We start from the raw sequence: 21211 nt of genomic DNA, 5'->3' as shown, positions 1-21211 counted from the left end.
TTTAAGAAAATTACTTTGATACCATGAGCATCTGTAACAGAAGTCACACCATTGAAATTATCCGCCTATATTTAGCATAGTTGTCACTGTTTTGCATTCTATACACCCTGCTTTGTGCGTAGATTCAAAAGATCCTTTTGGTGGAACTGTCATCACCTTAGTAGTCTGAGCCATGGAAACGGAGTGAAGTTGTGTTCTCGCCCACTGGGCACCAACCCGGGAATGCTCTGCACAGCTCGGTGTACGTCTCAGACCCCGTCGGGCAAGGTGTTGTCCGAGCGATGGTGTCCTGAGACCTCTCTTGCGGCACAGCTCACTGCAGAAGCCTGGTGGATTTGTCCACTGATTCTGGAAAGAGGATGTTCCAGTATGAAAGGGGATAGTCTGATGTATGCTGCTGGAAACCAGCACTGCAGAGAATGGCAATCCCAAAACAAGGGGCCTTATTTAGCTTGTAGGAGCGAGCCGTTGGTCTTTCCCAAAACTTGCTTTGCTTTCAGAGCGAGTGGCCTGCGCAGAGCCCTGAGAACCCTGGCACAGGAAGGCCAAGTAGATCACTGCTCGTGCTTGGCTTTGCTGCTGACGCCGGGAACTGAATCTGTTGTAATCGTTAGGTGCTGGGAAACCTGCGTGCCTGCGCTTGGCACAGCAGCGTCAAAGAGTTGAAGAAGCAAATGCTGCTTGTAGAATGGTTTCTGAGAAGGTGTACTGAAGGAAGTCTTACTCCGTACTCTTCTGCTTTTTCGCAAATGATTTGGTGTTAAGACACTTACAAAAAACAAGTTACCGCACTGAAGAAGAACTGCTCATCTCAGTCAGTGTGACTGTTGTGATGCTCTTGGAGTCTGTGTTTGAGTGGACATTAAAAAAAATTTTAAATTGTCATATAGGATAGTGGACATGTTGCAATGCCACAAACACCACACAAGTTACAGTATTTCCCTTTAAGAATTACTTAGCGCTACAAAATAGTTAGGATTTCTGAAGAGAAAAAGAGGCTTTCTATTGTATTCACACATAACAAGTGTATGTTGAATAGAAATTTCATTTATGTTAAAATGGTAAGAGGCCCTGCTTGTGTCAGATTGGTGCTATCCAGCAGTAACCTCAGCATTATGAATTTTACAGTAGCTGAAAATCTAATAAAAATGTGTTTCCTATTCAACTCACAATGACAAGGGCTTCTTACCTTCTGATCTGTGATTCTCAGTGAGATGAATATAAGCGTTCTTTGAGTTTATCAGCATTTTCGCCATAAATAGAATTACTCTTTTTTTATGTAACGTCAGACCAAAAATAAATCTTAGCTGAAACTGTGTGTGCATTCTCGACAAGAAGCTTTTTGCAGAGAAGTAGTTTCTCTTGTCACCGAGCTGTTAGAATACTTTGAACAGTATTTTCAAGTAATCAAAACTGTCTTGACTTGTGACACTAAACCAAGCCAGAAGTCAAAATTACAACTGGTAGAATTTTACTGCTTTACTAGGTTGACTTCTGGTAGTAACCGTAGTGATGCTTACAATTTAATTTCATTTATTTATTAAAAATCAGCCTATGAATACACTCATAGTGTCTCTCTAAAAGTGTGAAGTGCATAACGAAATACCCTTTAGATCTTCCCATGCGGTAGTCCATAAATATCATTAGATGCTGTTTTATTCTCTCAATAATAAACTTCTATGACCAAAATGTCCATCCTTACAGAGAAGCTGAAACCAATTTCTGAATTTCTGAAGCTGAAACCGAAGGAAACTCATTCCCTCTCTATTTTGTGTTATAGCAAATGAACACCTTCTTGATTTATTTTCTCATTAATTTAATCAGGAATCTGTGGGGTGTTTGGCTAGAAGGTAAACCCTGTTTTGCTAATTCAGACTTTCTCCCCATTTATTAAAAACATCATAAAAGTTCAAAAGTCCACTCTCCCTTGGCAAGACTGGTTTTAACTTTGTTCCTAGGGAGACTTCTGATGCATGACTTTAACACTTGTGTGAAACGAGGGAAGCTTTTCCTCTCTGCGCTGCGCGATATCTCGTTGCAGAGTCCTGGTGACTTCAGCAGCGGTGTGAGCAAGCTCTGTGCAGAACTGTAACGTTGCTGGGTTCCGGCTGATCTTAGGGATTCACACGATTCTTCTGACTGGAAAGCCCTGACTTAGAGGGAAGAACGGAGGGGTCAAAAATATAATGGTCTGTGTGTTATCCATTTGCTTAGTTGCTCTCTCCTGTTTCGTTTCAAGTTTTTTAATGAGAGGTTTTTAAAACCTCTAGCAAATTCCTAGGAGTTCTAGGAAATGGTCACAAAGTAGGTGCCATCATTTGGGTTTTTTTCCCTTTTTTCCTAGAAGTTAGATGTGCTTCTCAAGTGATTGCATCACATGTAGTTGTGGATGAACCACAAGCTTTCTGTGCAAAAGGGGCAGGGGTGTGTGTGTGTGTCTATGTAAATATGAGAAGGATTAAATTTGTAATTGTTGGTCGTTAAGAGAATGATTCCCTGCTGTTTGTGCCCCTGTCAGTGAGACAGCGCATGTCGTCCTTGTTTCTTTTAAGGGAGCTGTAGTTACGCAAGATTAATGGCAAAAAGGCATTTCGGGATGTCTGGAGTATGGCGTAAAGAGAGATTCTGCATCTTTCGTCTTGTATAATGCTAATTTCCAGATCATCCTGAAAAACGTCGGCCTGGCTAGGAGACCTGGCTGCTGTAGGTGTGCTGCTGCGGATCCCGGGGGAGCCAGTTCAGCGATGTGCTGACAGCGGGCACGGGATTTCTGAACGGCCGCTTCGGACAGCTGGCAGCGCTCGGGTGGCCGAGAGACAAGATCGTTTGGCGACCCGGCTCGCGAGCCTCTCCTGTGTCCCCAAGCAGAGCGACAGATCTACTTTTCCCCGATTGATGAATTACCTCCCCAAACTAAATAAATTAGTATTTCAGCTATGAAAAGCAGTGTGAGATCCTTTTGCAGCAGAAACTTCGACCAAGTAAACAGGAGACCTGAGCGAGTTGGCTGCTCCAGCTCCCGTATGACTTCTCAAATTGCTGCCATTTTCACCTTACATGAAAGTAACTGGGTGGAAGTACAAGCCTTTAAAAGACCGCTTCAGTGCTGTGGTTCGTGAGGACGCTTCCGAAAATGTAATGCAGCATTCTTAGCTACACGTGGCTTGGTATGAAGCGCAGCGCACGTTAGCAGCTGAACAGACGTGGGGCTTGGAGATGAGCAGGACCAACCACTGCTTCATCTCCGCGAGGCAGAACCCAGCTCTGCTGGGCTGGAGTTTCACAGACTTCCCATCTCAAAGAAATGGGCAGCATGGGAAACTCTTTGTTTTTTTGACAGTACTGCTCGTTTGTCAAAGATCAGATATCAAAGGACTGCTCAGGAGAGAAATCATAAAGACCAGTTATTTTTAAACACATTTGATATTGATGGCAGTCATTCCTTCCCCCCATAAACTCAGCTTTATCCATATTTCCCTTCTCCTTGAGCTCATCTTTCTGATCTGACCTTCTACTAAGTCTTTTCTTTCCTGCACAAATTTGAATTCCTGCCTCAGGATGCCTCCAATTTTGCTGTTGGTTCTTAACGCAGGTAGGCTCGCGTCTCCCGTTGCACTGGGAGCCACGCGTGTAGTTACCAGCACCCCGAAAGAAGGGACGGGGAAGAGTTTGAGTACCTTGCTGTGAAGTAGCGTGGCTTTGGGTCCTCTAGAAAGAACTTCTCTTTGGTTTGGGAAGCTTCTAAGTCCGCAGTTTGGGCCAATAAGCCTACAGTCAGAAGGTCCCACGGCGTGCGAGAGGCGCGATGGTGGTGTGGGTCTTGCAGTAGGGAGGGTACGGCTGCAAGGTGCGTTGCAGTGCCACATGATTTACTGTATTCCCTGCGTGCTTGTTTGCCTGGAAATTCAGAAGGGAAAAGCACAGTGCTTCTACTCATTCCCTCTCTATTTCATGGTACAGCAAACCAACACCTTTTTGATTTATTTTCTCATTAATTTAATTAGGAATCTGTGGGGTGTTTGGCTAGAAGGTAGAGCCTGTCTTGCTAATTCAGACCTTCCCCCCATTTATTAAAAACGTCATAAAATATTATGATTGTAATTATAACAAGAAACTTTTTTGAAAACATGATTGTAATTCCAGCAGGTAATAAATAACTAGAATTGAGCAGCGGCTCTTCCTTAAAATACCTAGAAAGAGATCTTTGCCCTGAAGTTGCTGTTCTTCAGTAAAGTAAAATCTGCAGAATTGTGCCCACCTGCTGTGCAGAGACAGAAGGCCTTCAGCCTGTGTGCGCTGGCTTAAATATTAGCTTAAATAGTTGTAGCCAAGAATGTTGACTGAAAGGTGGCTTTTCGGTGTTGACAAAGTTATAGTACGTTTAAGAGTGGCGGAAATTCTTCCCTTCCTGCAAGCGCGGCGGCACCAGCAGCTCCTGCAGCTCCTGCAGCTCCTGCAGCTGACGTTCCTCAGAACAGAGAAGAGTCTGGATCTCAATGGTTTACTCTCTTTGGACGATGCTCACTGATTCCATGTATGTGAATAATTGATGCATTAATGAACGAATGCTTGTCACGCAGCAGAGAGCGTCTCCCCCGAGCAGTTTTTTCCTCCACTGTTGAATCAAAATGTCGTATTTAAGCCCTACTGAAGATGATCAGAAAGCAGCCAGCGTATTTGATACAAATGTGGGGCTAAAAAACTGTAGAATTAGCCAACAAAAAGTGGGGTCAGCTTCTAGTCAGCAGCAGTAGTCGCTTGATGGGAAGCGTTCCATTTCCAGACTGGTTAGTATACCGCTCTTTCCATCGTAGTAGTTAGGTAAAGAGAGGGGAAGGTTGCTGCGCCGCGTGGCGTCGGAAGGAGCACTGTGCACGGGACAGGCCGGCTCTGTTGTTGGAGGCTGCCCAAAGGCTGAGCCGGCAGGCCGTAAGCGGGCAGCGGGGTTCACGGCACCCAGCCCTGGCTCCTCTCGCTCTGCCCGTGGTCCCGTGGACGCGCGGAGGGGCAGAAGCGAGGGCGGGCGAGCGGAGCAGGTCGCTGTGTGGCCGCTGCGCTGGGCGGCGTGGAGGAGAGCGGCGCGCGGGGAGCTGCGGGGACAGGCGCTCGCTCCAGACGCCGAGGACATGCCGCGCTGCTCCGGCTCTGGGGTGCTCCCCGTGCGCTCCTTCCAGCAGACTCTGTGCCACCTGCTTTGCTGTATTTCTGGAAAAAACGTTCACAATTAATTAATCTTAAACTAATTAGTGATAATTGCATGCAAATCTCTTCCAGACTTCAGTAGGTAAAACCCAACAGAATGATGATTTGGTGGTAATTTACTCCACTAGAAGCTTACATTTGAACACGGCGCGATGTTTGAGCTGCTTACCCCAATTCCCTGGGGGTGGTCTGACGAGAATAGTGTGATCGCTGCCGCTCATTGTGGTTGGAGAGTCGGTACAGGAGGCACGGATTTGTAAACTGGGAGCTTGGAACGTGGAGTCAGAACAGCAGGCGACTTGCTTCAGCTTTCGGGGTGGGTGTTGGAGCAGCGTTTTCTTCCCCAACGGAGATGGACACAGAGTGCGAGGTGTTAGGGGCAATAATCTAGCAAGTGCCAGAAGTGCTGGGCAAAACAAGAAATGTAGCGTGTGCGTGTTTCCCCCCATCCCGAGGTGATGAAAGAACGCGTGTAAGTGGCTATGAACATCTATAAATGCACAATAAAGTCTGAAAATTTGTTGAGGTTGCTTCAGAAGTAAAATAAAACAATCAGTTAAAGGCAATCCTTATGTTTAGTGAAAGGTCTGTGTTTTTTAATTAACATTGTCACTGAAGCTGGTTTTAGGTAGCCTCTGGCCGCTTATACAGAGGGTCAGAAAGTTCATATGCGCAAGTACTGGGTACCTGGTGTACAGCATTTTGTGCTCAAAGCCCTATGGAAATCGGAGCTTGGTTTGGTGCCCTTCGAAGTCTCTCTCTTTCTGTCGCTTTCCTCTCCTGACAGCGGCAGTCCCAGCAGGTTCCTGGCTGCTCGGGAGGCTGGTGCAGCCATGGCGTGGTCTTGTTGCAGCTCGGAAGGGGACCTGTGTGTGGTCGTTTCCCCAATAAATGGTAACAGCCGGGACAGAACTGAACCTCCCGTCTGCAGAAGAAGATTGTTTGGTTTGGTTTTTGACCTGCACAGATGTCGTTACTCTACAAGAACTTGCCCGTAGTGTGTCGGTGTTTTGATATTGAGAAGGGTGCCGTAGGCTTGGTGTAAGGTTCTGCGCTGAGCCCAGTAGGGAAGCCAGTTACAGACCAGTAAAAGCCTCCCAGTCACATACCTACCCCTTAGCGCCCAGCTGAGAGAGCAATATTGTGGGAATTTACACAGAGGTTTTCAGCGATGCGGGAACACTGGTCTCTTGAGGAAGTCAAAATAAATTCCTAACTGTGCCCATGCCAGTCTTAGTGTGGATCATTCTTATTTTGCTGGTGCGTGGCTTCTATTTGTTTAACTGGGGCCTGGTTTTGTTTTAACTGGAGCTAAACAATGAGAAGCCGTTTGTACTGGCCTAAGAGTGCTGCTCAGCGACGCGGCTGGAGTTCACGCTTCAGAGAACGCTGTGAAAATTGCCCAGCCAGGGGAACGGTGGGTGAAGTTGCGTTGCCTGACTCATTTTGCTCTGCGTCTTTTTTCCTCTACAGACATGGGCCTAAAAGTCCATGAAAACGGTTAATGGGAAACCTCCAGTGCGACGCGATCACCTGCTGCTTGAGTGTGCGGCACTCGTGCTTCTGGCTGGTTTCTCATCAATATTAGATATCACTGTTATGCAAAACAGTTGCGTAAAATTTAGTATCTCATATTCTGCAGGATTTGAAGGTGTGCAGAACCTGAAAATACTTGATCTTGGTGCTTAGGCCATTGAATATAGGCAGTTACAGAGCCCCCGGCTGCACAGACCCAGTTCTTGGAATAAATTCGGGAGGCTCCTTTCAGCTTCTGACGCCGTTTCATTTTGCCCTCAGGTCCTTTGGGTCCCTGGTTACATCATCTGAGCACACAGATTTGATCTCTCTAGTGATTCTCTATCCATCTTGTGAAAGTTAGGTTTAGGAGTGGTTGGTAATGAAATACCACGTTAAAATTCAAAGTGAGTTAAATTTGTTAGTCTCACAGTAATTTTTCCTATTGAAGAAATGTTAGATTCGTGGGCAAAAGTTAAGGCCATGGCCAGCCACAACAGAGTCTTCCTCCCTTTTCCGCATGCTTATATCATTTATAAGAATAAAAAATAAAGTCTTAGTATAAGCAGATATGGTAATTGAGCAAGTGGTGGAGCTTTGCAAGTGTTCCGTATTTCTTTTGTGACTGTCGTGCCGTTACAGGACAATAGGTTGTCACTGGAAAAACTGTTGCAGCATTGTTCGGTTAATTTTGTGTCCAAAAAGATGTGCCGTAGCAAATACCAGGACACCCTTTGAAACATAAACTGGTCATTTCCACGTACAGTGTGGCAACTTCGGATTTAAATGGAAATAACGTCTTAGTTATGCGGGCATGCAAATAAAAATATCTGTCTACTACTGCCTCGTGTCCACGCACAGAACACAAAAGCCTCTGGACCCTTCCTGGCAATGGCGTGTCTTTTCTGGCGTGCCCAGCGCAGGGACTCTTGTGAAAGCAGGATTGCTTGAACAACACCCTGGAGAGATGCCTAGCCACTTTTTTTTATTATTATTATTGTTATTTTGAAATTTTTTTGGCAGTTCAACTTTACGCATACCTAACTCCTTGGTATTAGTGATTTTGGGTTCCGCGCTGGCATTTTGTCGCATTGGTGTCCTCAGTGGCTTGGAAATAGGGGGTTTGAGGCTGACTGCTTTGGAAGATCTCCTTTTCTTCGTCATCCATTAGCAGAAATGTTGCAGGCTCCAGGCGCGGTTTGTGGCGTGACGGATCTCTCCTCGTTCAGCCGTTACTCTGAAGACAGTCAGTGCTCTTCAGGGAAGCCTCCTTCCATTTGCCCGCCGCGGGGCTGCCTGCGGATTCTGCCTGCTGACCGGGGGATTTTGGGTCCGAGGCAGGCGGCGTGCTCGGCGCGATTTCCGTGTCTCCGCTGGCTTTCCCTCGGAGCAGAAACGACGCTCCGTGCTGGGGAGCTGCAGCCCGGCCGCGGTCGTGCTGCTGCCGCCCGTACGAGGCCGCGAGGTCAGCGCCTTTCCCGTTCGCTGCGGTACCCCCTCTTGAAATGCTTTGCAGAAGGGTTTCTGAAGCTTTCTGAAGAGTGGGTGTCAGGAGGATGGGGCCAAGCTCTTCTCAGTGGTGCCCAGCGACAGGACAAGGGGCAATGGGCACAAACTGAAGCAGAGGAAGTTCCAGCTGAACACGAGGAAGAACTTCTTCCCTCTGAGGGTGACGGAGCCCTGGCCCAGGCTGCCCAGGGAGGCTGTGGAGTCTCCTTCTCTGGAGATATTCCAGCCCCGCCTGGACGCGGTGCTGTGCATCCTGCTCTGGGTGACCCTGCTTGGGCAGGGGGTTGGACTGGGTGACCCACAGAGGGCCCTTCCAACCCTGACCATTCTGGGATTCTGTGATTCTGTGAAGGGTATTCACCACCGAAAGGGTTCGCGTTTGGGGTTTTATCATGCTAGAAATCTCTTGCCTATTTTTTCTTTCAATGTACTAATGAAGCTGCCGATTTCTTGCAGGTGGGTGTACATGGCATTAGAATAGAATTCATCAATGAAAAAGGATCAAAACGCACCGCCACCTACTTACCGGAGGTTGCAAAGGAGCAAGGTCATTGTTGCACTTTATTTTGCATGATCTGGTGGAGAATTTAAACATGCATATAAATCTAAAATGCAGTATTTGACCTTGCACTGATGTCAGATGATGGAGCGATATTTAATTGTAAGAAGACTCTTCTGTAAAACGCCAGTTGCGTGCCTGTAGCCGTCCCCTTACAGGGATTCAGTCAGCTGTAGCTGGTTTTTAAACAAGTCCTGAAGGCAGCGTAGCTGTGGGAAAATAAACCACGGAGGGGTGGCACAGGCTGTCAGCCAGCCTGGCGGTTTGTAAAAGCTGCCCGTTTCCCTGCCGTCGTTACGCTGTGATATTAGTGACATGCACCAGCGCTGTTAATGGATGGCGTGTCTGGTCAGTTCTCTTCACAGCTGATTTACTCCTAAATTTGCAGTGGTTGAGGTGGTTTTTTTCAGTTAGGTACTTTCTGCTGGTCCGTAATTCCTGCCGCTGGCTGCCTGGGTTTTCCAATGGATGGAAGGGAATTGCTTTCAATATGAAAGCCCAAAATAATGTTGTTAAAGTTTGTCTTAACAGAGGCACAGACAAGCCTGTGAGCTGAACAAGCTGACGTAGGTTGGATTGAATAGCAACCTTCTGGACTAAGCAGCCGACCCTGACTGCTCCCGGTGGGGTTTCCTGAGCCTGCCAGTGTGTCACAGTCGTGGGCAGCTCGCATTGCGGCTCCTTTTTTTTGGCCTTTTTATATTGGAGTTGGTCTGTTAAGGAATAGGATGAAACCTTTACTGAGGACCATCTTTGACTGATAACTCTGTTTCCAAGTAGTCACCTAAAAGCTTAGAGGCTTTCCAAGACCATTTTTTTGCCATTGTAATGGAAGGTTGGCTAGGTAGAGAGGTGTGGTTTTGGCAAGATCATCCTGTTTTGGTGGTCACTGACACAAGCTTTTTTAAATTCAGGAATTGGAGGTGGGGTGTTGTGTTTAAATTTCTAAATGCTGTTAGAAGCCCATGCATGGCAGTCTGACTCTGTAAAGTGCCCCAAACTACCCATCTGTGGTTTTTTATGTTCCCAAAAACTACCTTTTTTCTTTTTCATGTAACAATGTGACTTGTCTAATTGCATCTTTTGGAAAGAACGTGTCTAACAGCTAATTAAAGTATTAGGCTTTTTTAAATCAGTAAATAGGAGTTTTGAATAGCGTGAAGATTTTATTGAGAACAATAGTGAATCTGTATTTTTAATCCATCACTTTTCTTTATTACCCAGCCACCTATAATATATTACAGTAGTTCTGAAATCAGAAGTACCACTGTAAATTTAAGTGATATTTATGGAGAAGTCTAATCTCTGAAGTTCTCTGCACATGCTCAACTCATAATTCTTTTAAATTTTATTTTACATGGCAATTTAATTTTTCAGACTGCGATAGCCATTTATAATGTATAACGTGATTGTGATGCACAATCGTACCCGAACGTTTCAGCAGAGATTAATTTTGTGTCTCGCCTCCAATCTAGGACACCTGGATATAGGGGTCCACCTTCAAAATATTTCAGCTTCGAGAGAAAAATGTACATTGTTTGTAGAGCGAGCTTTGTATGTAAAGAAATCCTGCACGTCATATGCCCTTCAGCTGTTGTTAAGCAGGGAATAATGATCTCTGTTTTATACAGAACTGCAGCAGAGCATGTTTATTATCAATATAGCACTACATAATGTACTGTATTTTTGCAACATCTATTCTTACTGTTTCTCACTAATTTTTACTACTGTGAAATTCAACAGGATGGGACCACATTCAAACCATAGATTCCTTATTGAGGAAAGGAGGCTACAAAGCTCCAATTACTAATGAATTCAGGAAAACAATAAAGCTAACCAGGTACGCATCATGGGATACTACCGATAAACCCCTTTTTTGTAATACTGTGATGAGTTCATTTCTGGTAAGTGCTGATTTCAGATGTTAACAGTAAGCTTTCCTGGTTATATTATTAATGATTTCTTTCTTTTCCCAATAGCAGTACGGACTTTTGCGAATATCCGTGCCTTGCATGGGGAGTAGTGGCACTGAGCAGGAAAGAGAAGGCTGTTGTTAAATGTCAGGCTACATACATATCAGGGTACCTGCGTATTTTCTTTCATAACTCTGAAAAATTTTAGCAGTGTATTCGCTCTCGCTTGTCCCAGTTTGGTCAGGGCTGTTGTTACCGAGGCTCGCTTGCCGTTGGCGGTTTGGATTGGCGCAGGTGGTGCTTGAGGGGTCTGCCGCGGTGAAGCCAGGCCTCTTCCAGAGCCTGGTTTTAAGAACTTCTTGTCATGCAGTTAAACAGCTGTTGGAAGAGTGGAATAAGTGCTTCTAACTTCAAGTCTCTGAATTAAAGGAAATGCCCTGTGTGTGAATAAAGCTTTAAGCTGATCAAAACTAGTCCATTGCTAACTATCTCCAGGTTAATACCCAGCAGCTCTGGCCGTGTCTTGAAGAAGAGAATAAAAAAAAAAGCTGAAAGACGTGTGCCAGTGCTAGGGGTCTGGAGTGCCTGAGGCCAGGAACGGCGTTTTCCCTCCCCTCTGGTTAAACGAGCAGATGCGATGGTGGTCGCACTGCCTTCGCGCTGCTTTGCCCACTCCCAGCCACCCTCGGGAACTGCCAGGCTTGTGGCTTAGTTGCGTAGCGGCGGGGGAGTTCGTTCACCGACCCCTGACTCGGCGGGCGCAGTGCCGCGGACCATTCGCATCCGTGCAAGAGCTGCAGCTTGTCCCTCAGCAGGGACCAGCGGCGCTCGTTAAACGAGGACCTCATTAACGAACACCCTCGTGTGGAGTGGGGGCACCTGCCGTGCTCCGAAACACGCCCAGCTCCGCAGCAGCTTGATCTCGCTGGGTTGTGAGGGCCAGTGGCTGAGCGGGGATTTTTCAGACCTAAAAAGAGCAGAGAACAACCAGAACAACTCCGAAGGAGAACACGATAGCAAGGTGAGGTGGCAATGCGTTAAATCGCTGCAGCTGGGCTCACCAGACCTCATCTGTCAGATCTCTTACGCAAGGTCTTTCTAAGTGACATTTGTGAAAGTGTGTTGGGTTTGTGTAGATTTTACACTCCTACACCTAAGTGTAAATGTGGCAGTGTGTTCCCTGTCATCAGACAGCGCTGATGCAAGCATACCCAAAAGATTGGTTGTCAGGGCCTGGATTCTGCTTTTAGTTGCATACAGCTGGCCGGTGTCATCGTGGGACCTCTCTCCATTATTTTTCAACAGTCTTGGGAGTCCGGAGAGGTCCCAACCGACTGGAAGCTGGCAAATGTTGTCCCATTTTTCAGGAAGGGTGAGAAGGAAGGCCCTGGTAACTGCAGGCCTGCCAGTCTCACTCAGTGCCTGGTGAAGTTAAGGAGAAGGTTGTTCTGGGAGTTACTGAAAAACACTTGAGGGGCAACGCGGTCATTGGTCATAGCGAGCACAGGTTCACGAGGGGAAAAGTCCTGCTTAACCAACTTGATGTCCTTTTATGCCAAGGTCACCCACCTAGCTGACCAAGGGAAGGCAGGAGATGTGGGGTCAAGCCTCAAGCCCAGCATCGCCAGCTGGTCGGGGCAGGGGACAGTGCCACTCAGCACTGCACTGGTGTGGCCCCACCTCGAGCACTGGGAGCAGCTTTGGGTGCCTCAGTACGTGAAGGGCATCAGACTCTTAGAGTGTGTCCAGAGGAGGGAAACCAACATGGTGAAGGGTCTCAAGGGCAGCACTTCCACGGAGTGGCAGAGGTCATTTGGCTGGTTCAGCTTGGAGAAGAGAAGGCTGAGAGGGGACCTCATGGCAGCCTACACCTTCCTCAAGGCGGGCAGCAGAGGGGAAAGTGCTGATCTGCTTGCTCTGGTTGGCCAGCGGTAGGAGATGGAATGAAGCTGTGTCAGGGGAAGTTCACACTGGGCATCAGGAAGAGGTTCTTCACTGAGAGGGTGGTCGGTCACTGGGACAGGCTCCGCAGAGAAGTGGTCACGGCACCAAGCCTGTCAGAGTTCGAGGGGCGTCTGGACGATGCTCTTAGCCATATGGTTTAGTTTTAGGTAGTCCTGCGAGGAGCAGGGAGTTGGACTCGATGATCCGTATGGCACCCTTCCACCTTGAGATAGGCTATGATTCTAGCCTAAAAAGAATGTAATTCCTTTTAATGTAGCTGGGATCATTTTAAAAGCAGAATTTGGCAGACAATCAATACAGATTGTTTAAAAACAGCCCAAAAATCTGTAGTGTTTGTGTACAGTTTTTGTCCTAGGTTTTATGTAGAGAGTTGGCTGAAGATCTGGGACATTCTCAATATATCAGCATGAGTTTCTATTCGCTCTACTTCGAGCAACATAGTAGGCAACAATTGTTAACAGTTCTGGTTGCGTAAAGTATTTTTCATAAGCACTTATTTGTCATGTGATTCAAGAATGACTCTCACAGCTACAGCGGTTCCCTCCCTGCCCTTGCGCAACTGAAGTTCGTCTTGTTCCCAACACCAGGAGAACAGAGCTGTTACCATTAAACACACCCCTAGTGCTGTATTTCTAGTGCTACTTACAGCTCCCTGGTGACAGTTCTTGAATTTGCTTCTCTGCTCTTTTCTAGGTACCGCAGTGAGAAGATGACGATGAGCTACACAGAATACCTTGCCCATCGTCAGCATCATCACTTCCAAAATGGTATTGGGCACCCCCTTCCACCGTACAACCATTATTCCTGACACTGAGCCGCATGACCAGTCACTGGACCTCTCTGCAGACCTCTTCCCAGGAGACCCTGCCCCTTCTTGGTCTAGCTATCTCTATTACTGTACCATTTTATGATGATAGTTTCCGTTGCCATGTTGAGGCTTCTTAGCTGGTGAAGCTCATCATGGCAACGGGAGGGAAAACTGCATTACTACAAAGATCCCATACTTTTTTTATTACGGAGTCACTGCAGATTTTTTTGCAGCTTCTATAGCCCTTGGGTTTTTTTATGAAGTTTTAAATTTCTACTTCATTAACATTGAATTATATCAATCAAGGCTTTCTGTGACTGTGGATGGAAGGAAGTTTAAGGATTACAGTTCGGGATGCTCTGCTTAGCAGAAAGGCATTCGTGGCTTTTGCATGAATAGGTGTGACAGGGAATGAAACATATCAGCTTCAGGTATTACAGTAGACAACGAATTGCATTTTCATAACGTTCTTCATAATGTCGTGCGTACAATATCCCAGCCCCACGGTGAGGATTTCATGTAGCTATGTACACGACCTTCCGAGCCAGCACGCGCAGCCAGAGTGTCGAGGCTGGCACACAAAAGAGAAGCGATTGCGCGGACAGGGAGAGGTGAGGCTAACACGGCGGCGTTTTCAGCAGCAAGTGGCCCGCCTGATCGGGCGTGACACAGTCCGGCAGGCCACCAGGTCCCGTCGTCACCCGCTCTGCGCTGGGCATCGAGGGCCGGCCGGCCCCGTCACAGCGATGCACGTGCACTGAGACGATGCCTCTCTGATGAGCTCAGTTTAGGAGTGACAGTTGTTTCTAAAACAGGTTGGTGAGTAGCAGATGGCATGTTAGGAAGAAAATGGATTTAAATTTTAGTGCCTTTGACTATGACATAACTATATACTTATATATAAAATCCATAGAAACAAATCCAGCTAATATGCCCGACGTTCTGGCAAACTATATGGAGTCTGCTCTGGCATCGGGTTTTGGGGGATTTTTCTAAAGTGAGATGATTTTTCTTTTTTATAGCAAACCTATTTTGGAAGAGAAAAATCCTTGTTTTGTTCTTTCTTCTGCTTTTGAACTTGTTGAGTTTTATCAGGTCACGAATAGTTAGATAAAATTAACTATTGTTTAAAAAAGAAAAAAAAAAAGACTGTTGTGAAAGAGCACAGGACAAGTACGCCATAATTTTACGTGTTTTCATCTATTACAGGAATAGTGCTTGAGAGCTGTAAATACTGTCTAATAATTCTGATACCCCTCCACACGGTAGAAGAAAGAAAACTGATTGGAACTTTTTCCTGCTGTAAAAATAGGATTTAGTAAAAGGTACGTGTGGTATATTCGCAAGCCCAGTGTATGGTAGGAGCTAGCTCCTGGCTCGTGCGCCTGCAGAACGCCCAGCAGTACCTGTCGTAGTTCGGTGCGTATTCTGGGGGACAACACACACCGTCTGTTACAGGAAAGACCTTCCTCATATGAGTGAGGAAACCACAGTAAGCAGAAATTCCAGTTATTTTGAATAATGAATGTCCAGAAATACATAGATACATAAAATTCAAATAGATAGAATAAATGAAAATTCAGATTTTTAAAAAAGAATTGGATTATTAAAAATGTTTCAGTAGGGTTTCAAAACCAGATATGGATAAATTAATGCTCATCCCTTACGTGAGGTTAGCTTTGCCACGTCATTTCTGCAGAGGTTCTTGTTAGAAGGTCTTTGGAATTCCTTCATCCACAGCATTTGATGTCCAAATATTAACATTTTCAGTTGCGATGCCTTAATTTCTAAGCAGAGGGCCTGAAATTTCAGGAGCCAAGAGACGCCAGCCAGAAGCTGCTACAATTAATAGATGTTTATACAGAGGCTATTTTGGATGATACTGTTGTCTGGTTTCTACTTGGGGACCGCTTTTCGGTGGCTTAGTCTTCAAGTGGAAACGGTGAACAAGTGGCTACCTGACAGAGTTGTGTTGGTTTTTTTCTTGCCCTTATAGGGAAACTGAGCACAAACCGAATCATTCTGCTGCAAAAAAAAAAAGAGAAGTCATCCAACCCCATCTCTATCTGTCATCTCGTTACAGCATGCTCATGCTTCTGTGTGAGCTCCTTGTTAGAAGTTTTTTAAAAAGATCTATTATATATAAAAATATATATGTATTGAAAGGTGCTAATCAACCTCAAGCAGGTCACGTGACTGGTCATGCGGATCTAAAAATCATATCAGATTTTTTAAAAAATCTTCGATATATGCAGATGTTATACAGAATTTCTTACCAGTGTAATAATGATATACTGATGAATAAGCAATCCTGCAGGTTTTTAAGGACAAGGTCAGCAATACTTCCCACCATGGCTTGGGGGAGAAAAGGATAGTTTTGTCTCCTTTTTGTACACAGCATAATGCACAACGCATTTTTGTCTATCTCTCAGTAGCTGTTGCTTAAAAAATATAGTAGAAAGGGTGTTCTACAAACTGTAAAGGTGTGCTTTTGAGGTGAGTTCATGCCAGACCCTTCTGGACCAGAGTTTTGTATCACTAATTAAAAAAACCTGTTACAGAGTCTGTGGTCAATCAGGTTGTATGAGATTTTTTGGAAAAGATTGGAATAATCAGTGTCTCTGCAGTGGTTCCAGGGCACCTACCTCCTCAGCACGCGCGTGCTGGAAACGCTACAGATTGTTGCTGCGCAGTCGTGGGTTGGTTTGCACAAAACGAGCGGTTCACTGTGACAGGCGCTGGGACAGAAGAGGTCTGTTCGCTTCAAGCTGCCCAACAAGTGCTCGCACAGAGGGGAGTTAACGTTTAGTACCCTTTGAGAGAGATTGCTGGGTTCAGATACGGATTTTTAATTTTTCTTTTTAATTTGGGGTACTTTATAAGAAGGTAGGGTACAACCACGTAGCTAATTTCACGGGTTCTTAAGTTGGAATGCTAATTTGTTTTATGAGCACTACTCAGTTTGCCTTACTCATCAAAGAGGTTGTTGGGTGGTTTGTTTTTTTTTTTTAATTCTTTTGCTTAATGTTCCTAAAAACCCCGTTCTGTAAACTGAGGCAAGCCAGCCGTAGACTTGACATGTAGCCATGCTCCGAGCGGCCGTCCTTCTGCCGCGGCTGCTGTAGCACTGACCCTCAGCATCGCGGCCCCGCTGCTGCCGCGGCCGGGGCAGGGCACGCTCCGGTTCCGACCTCAGATACGTGCACACACTATGAAATCCCGGCGGCCCGATCCACGTGCACACCCGGCGTTTGTATACGGACCTCTTTACTTGTCTTCAACTGTGCGGGTTTTGAAAATTGTTGTCTGGAGTAGGTTACATCTCCTGTGTGTGTCAGATCGAACCAAAGAAGCCTCCAGCCATGCCCAGATGCTGCTCCTGACGCCTGCCTTCCAGTCCTTCCAAAAGCCCTGCAGGAGGAAATGTGTTCACTTTTTTATTTTTGTACAGTTTCTAACTGATTTTTTGCTAGTGATGTTAATTGAATTAAGTTTATTTGGGGAGTCTGAATATCTCCCCTGTTGAAATAAACTGGTGACTTTCCTTTTATGTTTAAAAAAAAAAAAAAGAAAAAAAAGATTTAAAAAAAAAAAAAGAGAAACCCAAAGTGTGCCTCTCCGATTTAAGGGTTTCTGGTTACATTTATTCTTAAGACCAGCAATGATTCTTTATATACAAAGATATGTTTTCCTCGTTTTTTATTACTGTTAAAGAAAAAAAATAAAAAATAAAAACCTCTTTCTTTGCTCTGGACCCAGTAATTGTGCTGGTACATAAACGCACTGAGAAAACAAACTTTTGTTTGAAACTTTTGTAACAACTTACGACTGTTTTTGTATATCAAAGTTGATTCTTTACAAGATATTTGGATCTAGTTTCTAAGTTATTTTAGTGTTTTATATGTTACAAAAAAAAAATATTACGTGGTTCACCAGCATCTGGAGTTATCTTTAACGCGATGGTGACACATGATGGGCCCGGAGCTAACTGGAGTAGCTCCTAAGGCCTCCGTCTTCTCCCTCCTTCCTCGGGAACTTGACTGAGTACAAGAATATCACCGATTACCTGACCCTCCCCGCCTTTCTAACTAGATCCTCCTTCCTTCCACATTTAATTGCTATTAGTGTGAAGAAACTTTTGAAATGGGCATTTTAATATAAATACGGCTTAAAAGGAGAAAAATGAGGAAAAAGGAAAAAAAAATATAGAAGGTTATCTGTGGGTCTGTGAGATATGGCTGTGGAAAGATATTGTAGTAGTTTTAACACTATTGTTATTACCTTTTAAATCATTTACCCAATAAAACAAGGAAAAAAAATCACCATTTCTTTTTATGTTTCTCTGCTTAATTGTGCGGCTTGGTCAATGATTTTTATTTCAGCGTTTGCACTCTGTGTTACAGCTGAAGGCTGCTGAGGTGCTGGAAGCGCTTGCCTGCGGTGGGTGAGCTCTGGCCGTCCTGCCGACCGCAGGACCAGCCAGGGGGCAGGCGCGGCAGCTTTCGGTCTCCTTCAGAAGCGAGTCCCTAAACACTCCCAGTTAAATCAGCGGTTATATCCGTTACACCAGTATTTGTATCAGTATTTAAGGGTATTTATCAGTATTTAAGCTTTGGCAGTATTTTTATTAGTTAGTTCAGTTTTGTCCTTTTTATATCTAACTTTAAATATGGAATTTTGTCCAGGCGTGGGCTTCTCATTCTCTGAGAGGTGGAAGTGGTTTCAGTCTTTCGAAGCAGAACATTGTTGCAGAACTAGTTATACTGGTGGAGCCAACACATCGCCTACGCTACTTGTAGCAACATTATTCAACAGAATCAAATAATATCTTGAAGTGGCACCTAAAATAATTTCAATATGCTTTCTTTATATTACTCATGCAGTAGAAGGTGTGATTTTAAAGACCCTCTGGGATTCCTTTGCCATGAGGGATTGCTTTATCTTGCGTGTCACATCGAGCTAACGTGCAGACTGTCATGTTGACCAAATTTTATGGAAAAAAAAAAAAAAAATTACAGTGTAGAGTTCGCACTGACTTACAGGGTTCCTGCAAAGCGTGGAGGGCCAGGGCAGAAGTCTTCTCCCCTTCCCCAAAAGCTTTTAGTCTCAAGACAGTGGGGCCATTTTTAAATTGTTTTCCTGAAGCAGCTCCAGGGAGAAGCGCAGACCAGAACCTCTGGTTCACTGGCAGCTTTACCGAGGCAGCTGCAAACCCCTGCGTCGGCGGCGGCGAGCTGTGCTGCTGCCAGAGAGGTTTTATTTGTGAAGGAACACAACAAAGCCACAGTCCAGCCGGTGACCAAACAACGTACCCAGGCGGGTAAAGCTGACTTGGAGAACTTTGTTCCCTGAGCCAAATTCTTAGGGCACCAAGAGACATTTTGGACCGAGTCTTGAGTTAAAGGGAGCAGTTTCCCTCTTCAGGGTAATTCCCAAGACAGAGAGATTTCTAAGCTCACACATCTGATTTTAGATGTGGGTTTGTTTGCCTGTGACCAATATTAATAGGTCTCCTGTCTGTAGATGCAAAGCTTTTGAAAACAAACCAATAAAATCCCCGTAACCTTTAGCTGTTGAAGGTTGATGCAGCCATCACTCCCCTTGCTTTGAAGCCTTGCTTTAGAACATTAAAAAAACTGCCTCTGAAGGGAACACCTGCCTGAGGAAATGGCTTCCAGTGTCATTTCAGTATCTCACGGATTTGGTATCATGAAACTGAATTGGGTAAAGCGTACCTAAAACTCACAGTCCATGGAGCTGTACAGCGAGTTAAAATGGCCTACCAACCATCTCCCACACTTGCTACTTTAGCCAGCTATGTAGTTAGCACACTACAAAAATCAAACTAGCACAAGAGGAGGATTAAGGATGTTTCAGAGGGGGAAACTTGCTTACTCTTACAGGTATGTTGGTATTAAACAATGAAAGGTGACTTACAGTTACAGAGCGATGCAGAGGATAATTAGCGGTGCCTGAAAAAGGAAATTGCTTGCTTAGTTCCTCTCAGATTTCCATAAAGCACTTCATACTAGATTTCTACTTAAGCTGTTGCATCATCCTATGTATTATACTGGTCAAGAGAAATTATGCTGGAGAATTGGTTCTGTTGCCCAGCTGAGTGAAAACGTAAAACTTCTACAGTGCCTATGTGAAAATACAGCTGGGCACATCCAGTGCAGTCTTTTGCCAGGAACAGTGTTTGCCAGGAACCTTACACAATGAAACGCCTGCTTCTGCTTGGCCGAGACCTACTGGGTCACAACATTAGTGCAGGCTATTTCAATGGATTTTTAATTACAGCCAGAAACATTTCTGCGGTGCTTTAAAATGACTGCCATCATCTATGGTGTGAGATTGTCCAAGTACCTTAATTACAGGAGCTTTCCGAACAAAGTTTTGAGCTGAAAACTTCTGTACGTGTTCTATGATCTTCTACTAAAGCGCCATAGAACAGGGAATAAAAGACACTGCAAAGTTGTGGCAGGAACAGTGGATGAAGCATAGGGAAAGCACTCATAACGCTGTAATGCTCTTTCTGGAGCTCTTTACCTGAAAGACATGGACAGGGAACATTTAAACAGCGATTAAAGGATGTATGCCCCACCGCGAGGTCTGCCAGTAGACTCTGGCTTGCCGTGTGTTGACAGGGGACGGGCACAGCTCATACGTAAATGCTTAGCACTTCCAGAAGTGCCGGTGAGCCTTGTTCTCGCAGGGACAGGCAAGGTGGGGCACACCCAGCAGTCCAGGCTGCTTCCCGCGGGAGCACCCAGTCGTACCTGCTCTGACCATTCGCTAGCTAATACGACAGTCCCTCCGTGACTCTGACTGTCGCTATCACAAATTGAAGTAGAAAGTCAATTTCCATTTTCTTACCTGGTTTTAAAAAGTCTTAAGCAAGAAAGACAGACTCAGTGCCTGGCATGATCAGAATGATAGCAAAACTCTACAGTATCCATTAAAATGCATTTATTTGTTTTAATTCAAAGGTTTAACAACTATTTGCCCAGTGATCTGGACTCGGGGCACAACAATGAAAAAAATTATCAGACCAAAATACAAAAACAGGTACACAAATTACCCTTTACTTGTAAATGTTACCTCATAACCAAGTTTTAGCACGTTAAAAAGTTTACAAAATTTGTAACACTTACAAATTAGTCCGAACTAACAGCGTATGCAGCAGTGGAGCCTCTCCACAGCCACCCTTGCCCTGGTGCCTGGGTAATGCGAGGGCTGGCGAGCTGGAGCTGCGGGCTGCTGCAGACCGAGCCGTGCCGAGCAGCCCCAGCTCCCCAGCACGGCGGGGCTGGGGAGAGCGCTGGGGGATGCTCGCTGCTCTGCCTGCTGCCACCTCTGCAGCATCGAGAGAATGACTCCGTAAATGCAGAAATCATGTTAAAAAAAAAAAAAAAGTACGAAATCGACCCTGAAGAAAAATAAAATAATTTTTAAAAATGCTTGGCTTTGACTAAGTTACACTAAAAGCTGCAAGACAGATTTACAGCACTATCACTCGGAGTACGAGATCACAGAAGTTAACAGATTTGTTATGAGTCTTGTCGCTGTAAGAATGAAAACACCAAAGTCGACCTGTCTGCCTGTAGAAACCTTTTGCCTCCCGACAGAAGGGCTGGCATACGGCCTCTTCCCGGTTTTTACTGGCCTTTTCAGAGCTTTGTTAACTCTTCGGACTACTTTCATTCCAAAGAAAACCCCTCTAGTGAAACAACTGCCATA

At 45.3% G+C, this 21211-nt stretch overlaps 1 protein-coding gene across 3 annotated transcripts in view; it reads left to right on the top strand.

The window, feature by feature from the left end:
• The window catches only part of AMMECR1 (AMMECR nuclear protein 1), a 103567-nt gene extending 88427 nt beyond the window's left edge, over positions 1-15140 (top strand). For 2 of the 3 annotated variants that reach the window (XM_075435385.1, XM_075435387.1), the window contains exons 5-8: positions 8683-8773; positions 10529-10625; positions 13357-13430; positions 14681-15140. In XM_075435385.1, coding sequence (XP_075291500.1) covers positions 8683-8773; positions 10529-10625; positions 13357-13430; positions 14681-14790 — 372 coding nt within the window. In that variant the 3' untranslated portion in view covers positions 14791-15140. Of the gene's footprint in view, positions 1-8682; positions 8774-10528; positions 10626-13356 lie in introns of all 3 variants that reach the window. The other variant, XM_075435386.1, reaches the window with a different exon arrangement.
• The last annotated feature ends 6071 nt before the right edge of the window (positions 15141-21211 follow it).

The sequence above is a fragment of the Opisthocomus hoazin genome, chromosome 14 (genome assembly GCF_030867145.1).
Source record: "Opisthocomus hoazin isolate bOpiHoa1 chromosome 14, bOpiHoa1.hap1, whole genome shotgun sequence".
NCBI classification, from domain to species: Eukaryota; Metazoa; Chordata; class Aves; order Opisthocomiformes; family Opisthocomidae; genus Opisthocomus; species Opisthocomus hoazin.
Note: the sequence above shows the minus strand (reverse complement) of the source record. Positions and strands in the feature narration are given on the sequence as shown.